Source organism: Chelon labrosus (genome assembly GCF_963514085.1).
Source record: "Chelon labrosus genome assembly, chromosome: 17".
Taxonomy (NCBI): domain Eukaryota; kingdom Metazoa; phylum Chordata; class Actinopteri; order Mugiliformes; family Mugilidae; genus Chelon; species Chelon labrosus.
The window spans coordinates 7,644,216-7,658,591 of record NC_140350.1 but is presented as its reverse complement, the minus strand read 5'-3'; the positions used below and the strand labels follow the sequence as shown (position 1 = coordinate 7,658,591).

The 14,376-nt window shown below is 40.9% G+C and overlaps 2 protein-coding genes across 4 annotated transcripts; one reads left to right on the top strand and one right to left on the bottom strand.

Moving 5' to 3' along the window:
* The first annotated feature begins 266 nt into the window (after positions 1–266).
* ankfy1 (ankyrin repeat and FYVE domain containing 1) lies at positions 267–12,291 on the top strand. 2 transcript variants are annotated; one of them, XM_084565281.1, is made up of 25 exons: positions 267–631; positions 2,316–2,523; positions 2,846–2,964; positions 3,273–3,408; positions 3,564–3,687; positions 4,249–4,398; positions 4,504–4,669; positions 4,788–4,992; positions 5,109–5,177; positions 5,415–5,617; positions 5,719–5,816; positions 6,090–6,291; positions 6,449–6,547; positions 6,676–6,829; positions 6,957–7,125; positions 7,647–7,765; positions 8,109–8,265; positions 8,367–8,567; positions 8,672–8,848; positions 8,969–9,116; positions 9,673–9,763; positions 9,920–10,044; positions 10,126–10,272; positions 10,420–10,510; positions 10,614–12,291. In XM_084565281.1, exons 1-25 carry the CDS (start codon positions 622–624, stop codon positions 10,744–10,746), a joined length of 3,501 nt encoding a protein of 1,166 aa, XP_084421407.1. In that variant the 5' UTR covers positions 267–621; the 3' UTR covers positions 10,747–12,291. The 2 variants fall into 2 exon arrangements, with proteins under 2 accessions (XP_084421407.1, XP_084421408.1); XM_084565282.1 differs by lacking the exon at positions 267–631 and adding an exon at positions 638–1,769.
* Positions 12,292–12,356: 65 nt separating this feature from the next.
* cyb5d2 (cytochrome b5 domain containing 2) lies at positions 12,357–14,294 on the bottom strand. 2 transcript variants are annotated; one of them, XM_084565284.1, is made up of 4 exons: positions 14,005–14,294; positions 13,666–13,806; positions 12,748–12,934; positions 12,357–12,588 (listed from the first exon to the last, which is right to left on the bottom strand). In XM_084565284.1, the coding sequence occupies exons 1-4, from the start codon at positions 14,258–14,260 to the stop codon at positions 12,414–12,416; spliced, it is 759 nt and encodes a 252-aa protein (XP_084421410.1). In that variant the 5' UTR covers positions 14,261–14,294; the 3' UTR covers positions 12,357–12,413. The 2 variants fall into 2 exon arrangements, with proteins under 2 accessions (XP_084421410.1, XP_084421409.1); XM_084565283.1 differs by having other exon boundaries at positions 13,666–14,294.
* Positions 14,295–14,376: the final 82 nt, after the last annotated feature.

The window sequence follows — 14,376 nt, the reverse complement described above, 5'->3', positions numbered from 1 at the left end:
AGGACCGGTGTTTTTGTTTACAATTTCTGTGAAGGTTCTCAGTCGGCTAATCAATACTAAATATTTTTTTTAGTCAGGTATTTTACTTGCAAAATTGCCTGTTCACAAGAACAATTAGGAAATTTTATTACACACACTGGATTGCATATGATTTTCCATTTTTTTTGTTTAAATTGGTATAAATTAAACTTCAACCATGATGGGTAAAACAGAACCTTGACAAAACAAACTCCTTACAATATTGTGATTTAGAAAAAGATTTTTTGTTGTTGAGGGCAGTAGGTTTCATAAACATTTACAACTTAAAAATGGCTTGACTGTATCACATTTATAGTCAAGATCTGCTACTTACTCAGCAGACCACTAACTTGAGCTGCTTTCTGCAGTTTGTTTTCTCTAATATTAAGCTACCACGAATGAAACGATTAAACGCTCAGCATCTTAATTACACAGATAATTAGGAGTAGAGGGGATAGTTTTCATAGCAGTCATGTGACAAAACTGACAACTTACGTGTTTTTGTGAACCACTTGAACGCAGCACCACTGCCCACTACCACTACGAGCCGCTTCATCATATCGCGATAGACAGCATCGGGCCACGGAGCTAACGCTGAGCAACATGGCGGAAGGTATGAGATTGATTTTTTTTTTTTACTACTTGATACACTCCCTTATATCCAATTGTTTGTATTCAAGGGGGCGACTGAATTAACTAACACATTGTTAGTTTAGTAATCCCTGCATTGTCTGTAAATGAATGTAAGAAGCACCGCGATACTCTTATTGTCACACTCTCTTGCCAAGCTGTGTCGTTAGCTCTCGTTAATGTTGCTAGCTGAATTTTATGGGTACGAGTTAGCCGAACCGGACAAGAAACGCTGGTGTGTTGGACTGGACAGAAACAAAATTATTTTTTACGGAGAATGGTGTTTTTCCTGTAATATAAACCTCATGTTAACTCACAGAATTAGCGGAGAATGTGTGTTTTGATAATAAGCTAACGTCATGTAGGGCATCAAACTGTCTAACGTTGCATTGTCAAGCCATAGTTGAGGAACAGTTAACGCTCTGTTAACTGTCGCAGTTTAGTTCAAGTGTAGACCTTTTATTGACAACATTTGGTATCAGTTCTGTAAAGCGGAGGGTGAAAACAAGACTTGACAGGACAGGGGAAGTGTCACTCTCTGTCAGGTATCATCTGCTCCGCCTAAAAGAAGAGGTTTCCAGGGCCAAGGGCACCACCTATATTTGGATTAGACATAAGAGAATGTCTTCTGTGGAGGGAAAGCAGCTTACCAACTTGGACGCTCCTCTGGCATTAAAGCAGTGAATGAACAGAGCTGAACCATTGCTGCTGAGCAGAAAACATTTTTTGACACTTAAATGATTAAAATTTGGATTTGGTGTCAGTGAACCCGTTTAACGGTGTTTTCATTGCATTTTAGTGTACATTTAGTGTCCTGGGTTATTGCTGTACAAAGTCTACAAGACACTAGATCATATGCACATCTCCTGACAAAACAGAACATCTCATGCAGGCTGTTTCAGTGCTTGAAATGTTTTTGTCTCCCTGATATATTAGCAGTGTACACTGTAAAATGATAAGGATTTGGGGATTTTGTGTTTCTCCAGTGGCTGGTCAGTTGGTCCTAAGCTGCTTCATACTGCTTTCCTGTGTTGAGCTGATCAGGTGGTTTTCAGATACACCCCCTCAGCGTTCCTCATGACCAGTAGCTCTGCCAGTAACGGTTTACGAGGGAGGACAAAGTAACGTGCCGCATCAGCAGTCTTTCTTCACTAAAACTTTACTTGCTTAAAGGAAGGAAATGGGCCTCAGTGAATCTCGATTGGCAGAGACATGAATTTGTGTTGTAACACGAAGATCTGTAGAACATGCATTTCCCTTATGAGGAACAGGGAAATGTGTGGCTGAACAAAACTTCCACCATTAGTAGTCGATTTAAAAAGTGTTTTGAAACTCAATCATTGCTCGAGTCACCTTTCTCAATCTTTTAATACTACAGGATAAAATCCCCTTTCTAGATATATTGTCATGTCAAGTAGCAACTATAAATAGATATTTTTGTGAAAAAAACATCTTTGGAAATAAATTGTATAACATTAATTCCAAATACTAGCTAATATATGGTGGGACAGTTGTACTTCGGACCACCCCTTTGCCTTTTAGGTGAAAGGTAACTCAGTAAACCAGTTCCAACCTGTGTTCAAAAATGGGTCTTTCTTAACCTACTTTCTGTATTCCTGCATCTTGTTTTGTCCTCTGTCTGTCTCCTTTGCTTTGATGTGGGTCAGAGGAGGTGGCCAAGCTGCAGAAGCACCTGGCCCTGCTCAGGCAGGAGTATGTCAAGATGCAGCAGAAGTTGGCCGACACGGAGAGGCGCTGTGCCGTGCTCGCTGCTCAGGCGTCTGGCCAGAACTCGTCCACCCCAGCAGCTGCAGACACCTTCATAAGCCGTCTGCTGGACATCGTGGCCAACCTCTATCAGCAGGAACAGTACAGGTGAGGGTCATGATAGGATTGGATGGGTTTGCTTGAGTTTGTTTTTCCAACTCAGACGCCCCATGGGTTTATCTCACTACACATTGTCTCTAATGAACATCCAGTTTTGGTCATGTTGTTTGTTTCCCCTTTTTTCTTCGTACAATCATGTATATAGTTTCAGCTGATGAGCTTTCTATTTAATTACATTGAACAGTGCAATAATCTAAACAGCTTATTGATTCTTGAACATATTGATCACAAATAGAGTTTCTTTTCTGAGGTGTGGAATATTTAAAAAAAAAAAATATGTTTCTCAGAGATGAATGTGTTGGTTTTGCAGTGATCTGAAAGTGAAAGTTGCAGGGGAGCAGCTCAGTGCCCATAAGTTTGTGCTGGCTGCTCGCAGTGATGTCTGGAGTCTGGCCAACCTGGCCTCCACCTCTGAACTGGACCTTACTGGTAAGCAACCCTGGTGTGTTAAAAGATTGGCTTAAATCAAAAGAAAAACTCACCCCTCTTTCAGTTAACTGACTTGAAGGTAAATAGATGATGACAGAATATTTGCTTTGGTCCAAAGTCCAGTGTTGAGTAGAGTTTTGCTCTGGAAAGGTTTTAGCAAATGACTGCATGAGGAATCATAGTACAACTAAATAATTTTTTTCTCTTCCCCATAATGATGATGGATATTTATTAAGTCATACATTTTCTTAGCATTATAGTTGAACACTGTAAATCTACATCATTATAATAATTTCATTGGTTTTCAGATTGCAAACCTGAGGTTGCCATGGCAATGTTGCGCTGGACATACACAGATGAGTTGGAACTCACTGAGGAGGATGCCTTTCTAATTGACTTGATGAAGCTGGCCAACCGCTTCCAGCTTCAGCTCCTCAGAGAGAGGTCTGCATATGTCATGTATACTATGTTTTTGTTTGCAACCTACTATGAAACCTTGAAACTAAAGCAGCCGCATCACTGTTACACAACATTCATACTGCAATGTTCTGTATGTGGCTAAATGGCATGAAATTACATCTGCTTCTCCACTGGGACAGGTGTGAAAAAGGCGTGATGTCCTCTGTGAATGTCAGGAACTGCATTCGCTTCTACCAAACAGCTGAGGAGCTAAATGCCACCACCCTTATGAACTACTGTGGGGAAATCATAGCCAGTCATTGGGCAAGTACCTTAAGACACATGTTTGTACATGCTAAACTTGGCACCTTAGAAAGGTGTGTATGTGTGGGATGCATGAGCAATAGTTCCTCCTCATTTCCAAAAAAGCTGGAATTTTGTGCAAAATGTCATGTTCACACTGAGAACAGATTTTGTATTCATTTTGAGTTTGACAACAATTTCAGTTAAATTGTTAGAAACCAGGCAAACGACTGGTGGACCATCTCACAACTAGTTTGGTTGATAAGTACAAGTAGTGGGTATAAAAAGAGAATCTCGGTGACTTTCAGACATAAAGACAGAGAGGGATCCACCACTCTGAAAGACTATAAAGACAAATATGTCTTTTTTGTTATCTGTAGTACGTAATGTCAAAACTCCCAAATGCATGATGCTAAAATATGTAAGGCAACACAGTGAAAACATGCCCCATATCAAACTTTTTGAAATGTATTTCTGCCAGCATTTCCAAATTGACCATTTAACTCATGAAGTTGTTGTGACGATAACTGTCTTCAAGTTCAGATATGTAACACTGACTCATTGTTGACTACCATTTATTAGGATGATCTGAGGAAAGAAGATTTCAGCACCATGAGCGCCCAACTTCTGTACAAGATGATCAAATCTAAAACAGAGTATCCTCTCCACAAAGCCATCAAAGTAGAGCGAGAAGATGTGGTCTTTCTGTATCTCATTGAGATGGACCCGCATGTGAGTTCTTCACAGATAAACAGATGAAATATTCCCCAACTTGTTTCCCTTCATGCTTTAAGCAGCTTTTATGATTTATTTTTGATGATGTTATCTCCTGTTCAGTTACCTGGCAAGCTAAATGAACTGGACAACAATGGTGACCTGGCACTAGACCTGGCACTCTCCCGTAAATTGGAAAGCATCGCCACGACACTGGTTAACCACAAAGCTGATGTGGACATGGTGGACCAGAGTGGCTGGAGCCTCCTACATAAGGCCATCCAAAGAGGTGAGGGGTAGTCAGATGTGCTCTGCTTTTGTCATTTACATGGCTCAAACATATTTAAACGCTGGAATCAGGACTCTAAACATTGTTGAAGCTTAATCTTTCTTTCTTTCTCCTCCAGGTGATGAATTCGCCTCCATCTTCCTGATTCACCACTCAGCTCAGGTGAATGCAGCCACTGTGGGAGCAGTGGAAACCCCACTTCACCTGGTCTGCTCTTTCAACCCCAAGAAACATTCTGTGGAGGTGATGAGCGGCATGGCACGAATCGCAGAGGCTCTGCTCAAGACTGGAGCTAACCCCAACATGCAAAACAGCAAGGGCAGGTACGTCCCATGACTCCTGATTGATCAACTTTTTATTGGATAGCAAATGTAGTTAACTACAGCTGAGTATGATGGTGCTTCATTACTGTCTATTGTATATATTATTTTTTTTTTAGAACTCCTTTGCATGAAGCTGTGGCATCAGGGAATGAGCAAGTGTTCAACCAGCTACTACAGTGCAAACAGTAAGTTACATTCAGCCTTCAAATATAATTAATGAGTTTCAAATGTAGTAATTCCCAAACATTGTGCTTGATGTTCAGTTAAAAGAACTCACTGGATCACAACTATGAAATTGACTAAACTGGATAATCCACAATTGCTTTTGAAAACGTATTTTTCATTTTGTATGTATTTAAGACCACGGTCATCACTTAAAGATAATCATGTGTGTAACCTTGTGTAATTTGTCGTCTTTTAAGGCTTGACCTGGAACTCAAAGACCATGAAGGCAGCACGGCTCTGTGGCTGGCTCTGCAGTATATCACCATGTCTTCAGACCCCTCAGTGAACCCATTTGAGGATGATGCTCCAATAGTGAACGGCACCGCCTTTGACGAGAATAGCTTTGCAGCCCAGCTCATCCAGAGAGGGAGCAATGCTGATGCACCTGACACTGCCACAGGTGCTCTTTAATAACCTCTCTTTACATCTGTCTAAATGCAATGGTGTCTGGGCCTTTAATGCATTTTAATTTTAATTTTCTCCTCATTTTGTTACTTGCAGAAAACTGCCTCATGCAGAGAGCAGCTCAGGCAGGAAACGAGGCAGCAGCTCTTTTCCTAGCCACTCATGGGGCAAAGGTCAACCATGTTAACAAATGGGTATGTACGAGCATTTGGTCATATGATAGTCAAACAACTACATAGCTTCAGACCTATAATCTGCATAAAGTATCTCAGTTCTCACCTTTTATTACAGGATCTTAAGGCCAGTTAGTGTATTTTTTTACACTAACATGGTGCCAAATATATAAATTTTTTGAAACTTACAAATTGGGACAAACAACTAAATAGCATATACTTCAGTGATAAAAGTTTGAGGAAATTGGTCTGTGTTTCTTATAAATACATTCTGAATCCCTCACCTTCCTTCAGGGTGAGAGCCCGCTTCATACAGCGTGTCGATCTGGCCTGGCAAACCTCACAGCTGAGCTGCTTCAGCAGGGATCCAACCCTAACCTCCAGACCCAGAAGGCTCTGCCTGATGACACCCTTGATGTGGCTATGCAGACACCCCTCCACATGGCCATTGCTCACAACCACCCAGATGTGGTCTCTGTCATCCTAGAGCAGAAAGGTCAGCCTATGTTAGAGGAGTTTTATGCATTTGAATTCCTGCAGCTAAACTACTAAACATTACAGGTGTCCTAAGCTATTTCTACCACACACTGTCCCTAATGAACATCTAATGATCATCCCAAATTTGACCACTTATTTCTTTCTCTTTTTTGCAGCCAATGCACTTCATGCGTCCAACAACTTCCAGATCATTCCAGACTTCAGTCTCAAAGACTCCATGGACCAGACAGTGCTGGGCTTGGCCCTCTGGACAGGTACTGAAGTATACACCTCAGCAGAGAAATTTAAACACGGTTGCTTCTGCATTGTCAAAATAATGTTTGCAGTAAATAAGGCTGACTAGTATGTGTGATGTTAAACAAATGTAATCTGTCCCTGTTAGGTATGCACACCATAGCAGCTCAGCTGCTGGGCTCAGGGGCTTCAATCAATGACACTATGTCCAACGGACAAACCCTGCTTCATATGGCCATCCAAAGACAGGACAGCAAGAGTGCCCTCTTTCTTCTTGAACATCAGGCAGACATCAATGTTAGGTAATGCCAGGAATATACATAAATTGTGAACCTTTTTAGCAATGAATCATTTTTGACTGGAGCGTTTTTAAATTGTGCTTACTGGAATCCCGTAATCTTATAAAAATATATATTTTTTTCCTACCAGGACTCAGGAGGGACAAACAGCACTACAACTGGCCATCAGTAATCAGCTGCCACTGGTGGTGGATGCCATTTGTACAAGAGGTGCTGATATGTCAGTGGTGGATGACAAAGGGGACCCTCCGTTGTGGCTGGCTCTTAACAGTGGCCTGGAAGATATTGCATCCACGCTGGTAAAACAAATTCACCTTTAACAGATTAGAGATATGTTATTTCCTCATTGATTTGCAGATGATTCAGTGTACATCCAAACACTGACAGTATGTGTTTTTATAATGAGCATTTATTGCACTGAAAGTCCCCTTGTTTTTCTATTATTTTTATTCAAATAAAAAAGGAATTTTATGTAAAGAAATCCAATATCTATAATGAAGAAAAAACAGTACTTATCCTTGAATTACTATCACCTGAAACAGAAGTGATGTATATGTCTATATCATTTACATTTTACACAGATTCATCATCTAAAATGTCAGAGGTGAACAATGATTGGTTCCCAAAAAAATCAGCTGATTTTCTGAAGCCACAACAGCTGCACAAAACGTATCCACAATCCAAAATTGTATCCACATCATGAATGATTTGAACTAAAGCCATGTTACAGGCAGTACATGTGTTTCTATTGTTTTCTGGCTTATAAACAATAATGTGTTCTAGCATTTTGACAGTTTGCGTTGTGTTTTTTCCCACCTAGGTCCGCCATGGCTGTGATGCGACTTGTTGGAGTACAGGGCCCTCTGGCTGCCAGCAGACCCTCCTGCACAGAGCTGTTGACGAGAATAATGAAGTCTCTGCTTGCTTCCTCATCCGCAGGTCTGCCAATTCTCTTGCAGTGGTTCCATATATTTAACCATACAGTGAATCTTTTTTTTTATATAGACATAACTCCTTTGTTGGTTGTGTCTGGATCCAATTTTGATGTTTGCCAGTTAAAATTGTCCAAATTTGTTATAGCTTAAGCTACTGCACTTTTCAGTTGTTTCAAACAAGTCTCGTCTGTCTGCATAGATTATAAATGTGCATTACCTGTAGTCTTCAAAGAGCTAATGTTGTCCTGTTTGAACTCTAACCAGCAGCTCATCTATTTGTAGGCCTCAGGTGCTGAATTGTGTATAACTAGCTGTCTTAACTTGCTGTCTGCTATATGTATGTGTAGTGGTTGTGATGTAAACAGTCCAAGGAAGCCCGGTCCTAATGGGGAAGGAGATGAAGAAGCCCGAGATGGACAGACGCCCCTCCACCTGGCAAGCAGCTGGGGACTGGAGGAGGTGGTGCAGTGCCTTCTAGAGTTTGGAGCTAATGTTAATACACAGGTCAGCCCAATCAATAGGTGTACTTTGCAGAGTTTGAGTTGTAGATAAGGCATTTCAACATATCCTGTGTTCAACGCTGCATGTTTCTATTCTTCTGTCAGGATTCAGAGGGAAGAGCTCCCATCCATGCTGCCATTAGCAGCCAGCACAACGTCATTATACAGCTCCTTATTTCCCATCCAGACATTCGCCTCAACATTCGTGACCGCCAAGGAATGACCCCCTTTGCCTGTGCTATGACACACAAGAACAACAAGGCAGCAGAGGCCATCCTCAAGAGGGAGCCAGGTGCCGCTGAACAGGTAGCCCTGCTATAAACCAACTAGTTTGTCTCTGTAGCTTTAATACATTGAAATAGTGTTACAGTATTCATCTCTTCTGACATTAAACTTCTCTCCCCGTCCAGGTGGACAACAAAGGGCGAAATTTTCTCCACGTGGCTGTGCAAAATTCAGACATTGAAAGTGTCCTGTTCCTTATCAGTGTCCAAGCTAATGTCAACTCCAGGGTTCAGGATGCAGCCAAACTCACGCCTCTTCACCTGGCTGTGCAGGCTGGTTCTGAGATCATCGTCCGCAATCTGGTAGAAACCTTTCTCTCTTTTTTTTTTTTTTTTTTTTTATGTTAGTGTCATGTTATGCCAATGTATGCCAAAGTGTGGTGCAGTTGATCTGGTTTTCATTGTGCATTTTTCTCTTTCCAGCTGCTTGCAGGAGCCAAAGTGAATGAGCTGACCAAACACAGACAGACAGCCTTACATTTGGCTGCCCAGCAGGACCTGGCCACTATTTGTTCTGTATTGATTGAGAACGGAGTAGATTTTGCGGCTGAGGATGAGAATGGCAATAATGGTACTTTATATTCTTCAATATTATTCTTTTGTTTTAGGTGGATTCAGTTTAAAAAAATAAAAAAAGGGGGACTCAAACTGAGAAATTCTCATCTAAACAGTGATCACATCATCATTGATATCGGTCGACAGCTGAGTTAAATCCTTATCAATCAGAAAGTGGCTTTCCTTCTGAATACCAATGTTATTGCTAGATAATAAGTGCAGAGTGTGTCTCCCAGCAGTTTCACAATAAGATTGTAATTTAATTATTGTCAGTGGCAATTTCTAAAAGCTCTGGAGAAGTATATTTTCCTTGACGGACAAAGATTTAGGGGAAATGTATCATCAGCAGCCAGAATAAGAAAAAGTTCTGTCCTAACTTTGATCCAGACTTTTTTGGACTTGTCTGTAGATATTACTTTGTTCTTAGATAGCTTTGAACAGAAATCAGTTGGAGTTACTTGATTGTTTGTTGTGTTTTTGTCTCATTCATTATTTCTCCACCAGTGCAAGACGACATAATGTGCATGAATAAAATTGTGTTCTTTGCTCTGCTCTTCTTGTTTTGTTCCCAGCTCTGCACCTCGCTGTGATGCAGGGCCGCCTTAACAATGTCAGAGCCCTTCTCACAGAGTCCAACATTGATGCTGAGGCCTTCAATCTCAGGTATTTTTCACTGTCAGATGTTTCTGTGAGATCAGCTTAACAGATAGAGACATAGAATAATAAGTATGTATCCCATCAACAATTAAAACACCTAACAGATAATCTTCTCTCGTCTTCATTTTCCTCTTTCCTTTTCATGATATAATGTCTGCTTAGGGGTCAGTCACCAATGCATGTACTAGGCCATTATGGGAAAGAGAACGCTGCTGCCATTTTTGAGTTGTTCCTGGAGTGTATGCCTGAATACCCTCTGGATAAACCAGACAACGAAGGGAACACAGGTACTGTTGCTGACAGTGTACACTTGGTATATTAATACCAGCCTTAGTGCTAAAATGACTGTGGCTTGTGTTTCATTGCAGTTCTACTCCTGGCCTATATGAAAGGAAATGCAAACCTGTGCCGTGCCATTGTGAGGGCTGGGGCTCGACTGGGGGTCACTAATAATCAGGGCATCAACATCTTCAACTACCAAGTTGCAACCAAGCAGTTGCTCTTCCGCCTTCTAGGTAAATTTTCTCACTTCTTTTTCCGTCAAGGGATCACCAACATAAATAGGATGCCCCAGATTCAATAATAAGCTCTGACGCATTGCATTTGTCTCCCTTAGTAATCTCTGGGTTGATAACTAGGATTTTTTGGTTTAATTTATTAAGATATGCTGTCCAAAGAGCCCCCTTGGTGTGATGGGTCCAACTGCTATGAATGTACCGCCAAGTTTGGTGTTACAACACGGAAACATCACTGGTTAGTAGTATGGCTTCTTTATATGTACAACAAATCTTTAATTTATTTCACTTGTGTTTTCATTTCGTGGCTAACTCTTGTCTCTTTCTTGACTTATCTCCAGCCGCCACTGTGGGCGTCTGTTGTGCCACAAGTGCTCTATAAAGGAGATACCCATCATCAAGTTTGACTTGAACAAGCCAGTGAGAGTGTGTGACATCTGTTTTGATGTACTAACTCTGGGCGGGGTGTCGTAATGTGGCCTGGATTTCTTTAACCCTCTGGCTCTGGCCATGCCAACCTGGCACTGTTATTCAGGCACACTGGGAGAAGGGCATCAACAGCAGGACTTACTAACAAGAGATTCCCAGACAGTTATGGACCATCATCTTTATATTATTCCAGTCTATGAAAAACTATTCATGTTCTAGAGGGATGTTTCAGATAGAAAGTGAAACATTGTCTTTTTTTTCCGTTTCAATCAAAGTATCTTAAAGTGGATATAAACAGATCTCCAGCTCGGCGATGGTTGGAGTAATGAGTCTTCTTACTTTCCCAAGCTCTGTGATGTTTGTGCTGATTAGCTCCTATTTTCACAAGCAGGTAGCTGTTGTACTCGGGCAGTTCAAACAAATAACATGATCACCTTTGGAAGGGGTTTTCTCTTTCTCTTTTGGGATATTTCACCATCAGCAGGATTAATGCTGACCTTCCCAAAGACAACAAATCAATGCTACAATATGAACATCTACATTCATATAAAAGCTGAGGCTGCTGTCACCCAAGAGCAGAGTAAAACTGTTAAATCCCCCTAGATCACTAGATCTACAGGGACTGATTTATTCATATGTTTCTGTAATCTTTAATCATTTCATTTCCTCCAATTCTGTATTGACTGAATCAAATGGGACAAACAAGGATTTAAAGGGAAAGAAGCTCAACTTACTTCAAAATAATCATTGTTTCCAAACGACATCTAATCTCTTTAGTTAGATTCACAAGTTAACATTGAAATTGTACAACTTTACCGCTGAAGTGGAAGATGGCACAACTGAACAAAGATGAAATGCGTTTTGTTTTTTCCCCCCACAATTGGTAAAGTGTATCATGTGTAGGCGTCAGCCAAAATAAATGGAAAAGTTCACTTTTTAAGGTAGCAAGTTAAAAACTGATCAAGCCTATTTTATCATGTCATATAAATGTACTCCCAAAAAACAAAATTCTCTCAACAAGCAGTTACAGAAATGCCTATAATGCCTATGCATGTCATTTAATTTGTAGCCTTTGTACATCATGTTTATAATCATAAATCATATTTTAAAATCCATCACCAAAAGAATACATTCCATTTTTGACCTGCCAAGAGGTCCCCTAATCATTGACCCCACAATGTTGCCTCATGTCAAGTTGTTGTCTTGACTCATTACATTTGATGCTTCTTGATTTCTAAGCCTAACAGGTGCACTTTATCAAGATCACATGACATTTCTGATCATTGGGGAGAATGTGGAGTAAGCAGAGGGATGGCCAGATAGTGGGGCCTCTTTAAGTATTGTTAAATTGTACAGATAAATGTGTGATATTTTTGACCACTACAACTGTTTTGTACTTAAATGCAGTTTGTGCTTGTCATTGTGACAAACCTAAATCTTGCCTCTGTTAATCTTTTATGCACATTGTTTAATCTTTTATGCACATTGTATTGTATCTGTATGCTCAGATATTTAGCCTGTCTCTTCCTGGTGTATTCTTTTAGGGAAAGGGAGGACAACTTTACATAAAGGTCATCAAAAACCAAAGCATACAGGTTTCTTCATTTTTCCTTTTTATTGTGAAAAAGTTGACCGCTATCATTTGCAAGAGGAGATTTGTGCTATTTAACAGTTGGCTACAGATAAGTTCATTTTCTGGGTTGGCCAAGAGACTAGCTCTCTCCCACAGAGCATGACTCAGCATGAGGAGGGCAGTCATCGTATTTCTGCATGTTGGGATCCTCATCTGCTGCAGATGGGTCTTCAACACAGACACAACGAACGCCACTGGAGCCTGCGGAGAAGAGTTTCCGTGGAACACCCGTCCATTCTCTTATCACGCCACCGCTGAAGACAAAAACAAATCAGTCCTGTTGTTAACATATCTCACCCACTAGTGTAAGAAATGTTCTATTACAGGTAAGCAGTGCATCACGTCGCAAAACATTGCTATCCTGTGCCCTGTAGGCTCGTTAATATTTGATAAGACCAGAACTATTTCCATACCTTTTAGTAGAGCACCAGACTCTTCCCCCAATGGAAGGGCTCCACTCTGAGTTGCAGGCTGGGAAGCGTCTCATCTCAGCCTCAGACTGTGCCTTCATTTGCTGGCCTTCTGCTAGAGATGCTTCCGCTTGCAATAGGGCCTCTGTGGGCTGCCCCGACTCGCTATAGAAGCGGCCTACTACAACACCTGAATATCAATGTAAGATATTTTACTGACGTTATTGCATGTCCACTTGCATGATGAAATCATGTGAAGTATTCTGGTCAGAATTTATTCAACCTGTCATAGACTGTGGCCATTAGAAATACTTCACCGACTGTAGTTCAACAACTGAAAAGAATAAGCTCCATTCATCTCTGTATGTTCAATATATGTCGTCACCTCAGTTTGTTCCATTTAACAAAAAATAGGAAGTGCACGACAAAAAGCCATTTTTTCCTAATCCAAAGTATAATAGGCGGAAAAAAACACATCTCCCATCATGTAATACATCAACCAACATTTAAAAAATATAAATGGTTATCCTGGAATACATTTACATTTTTATCCAGTGCTAATCATTTTGATACGTATTAATATGATGTTTCTGCTTGTCTTTTGAACAATATCAGGACATACGTTATCTCCAGCTACTGGAGTGAGTAACATGCCATTTTCAGTTCTTTGTATGCTCTGAAACAAGTGTTCTCCTCAGATAATGTTTATTAGCTATTCTAATAAATCTGATCAAGTAAATATAAAACTGTTATCGGGTTTGATCCCCAAATAAGGCATTTCTTGCACACAGCAGTAGGACTAGGCTACTGCTAAAATCTAGAAATAGACGTTTAAACATCCTTTGTTCATGCTGAACTGAACCTGACCTAAAGGCAACTGCTGAGTAGTCCTGGTTTGGATGAAATGATTTGGACACATACCTATAGGTTGGTAGTGCCCGTGATAGAAGGCCAGCCAGTCATACAGCGCCACCATCTGCAGGGGGGACAGACTGGACACGTCATCTGTCAGGCCTGTCTCTGTGAAGTCTCCAGTGACGAAGGCCAGGGAGGCATCTTTGCCTAAGAGCACAGTCACACATTTAGAATAGTTTGCTAATGCGCTTAATAGCTGTTTATGTACTATTATTAGACTGGAACTGATGTTTCCTTCTTTAGGCTGGTTGAGGGGGTCCAACAAATAAAGCACAGAAAGATCTATTTGTGGTTTAATATTTAGAGCTTGTGTGTTAAACACAGCTAAGAGAAGCGGGGAATCACCTGTCATGGAGTGATAAGCACCACCAGGACCATAGTGCTTGCGTCCCTTGTGTACATCAAACACTTGTCCCAGTATGGCCAGATAAAGGCCCTTGCTGCCTTCCTCCCCGGTGTACAGTGATAATTCACGCCTGCTCAGGAGCCGTACAGGGGCCCCCTTTGTAGATTCATTTCCAAATTTAACGGACCACTCACGAGGAAAGAAAAACACTGCCAAAAACACAGATATAAACGCGACCAGTACATAGCTCAGCATGCTGTTATTTAAAATTTCTCGGTATGGCGTCCATTTACATCACATAATAAGCCCTCTATTTGAAAACAGTGACATAGCAGGTGCTTCCGTGAACAGGACCACCACTGCGCGTGCGC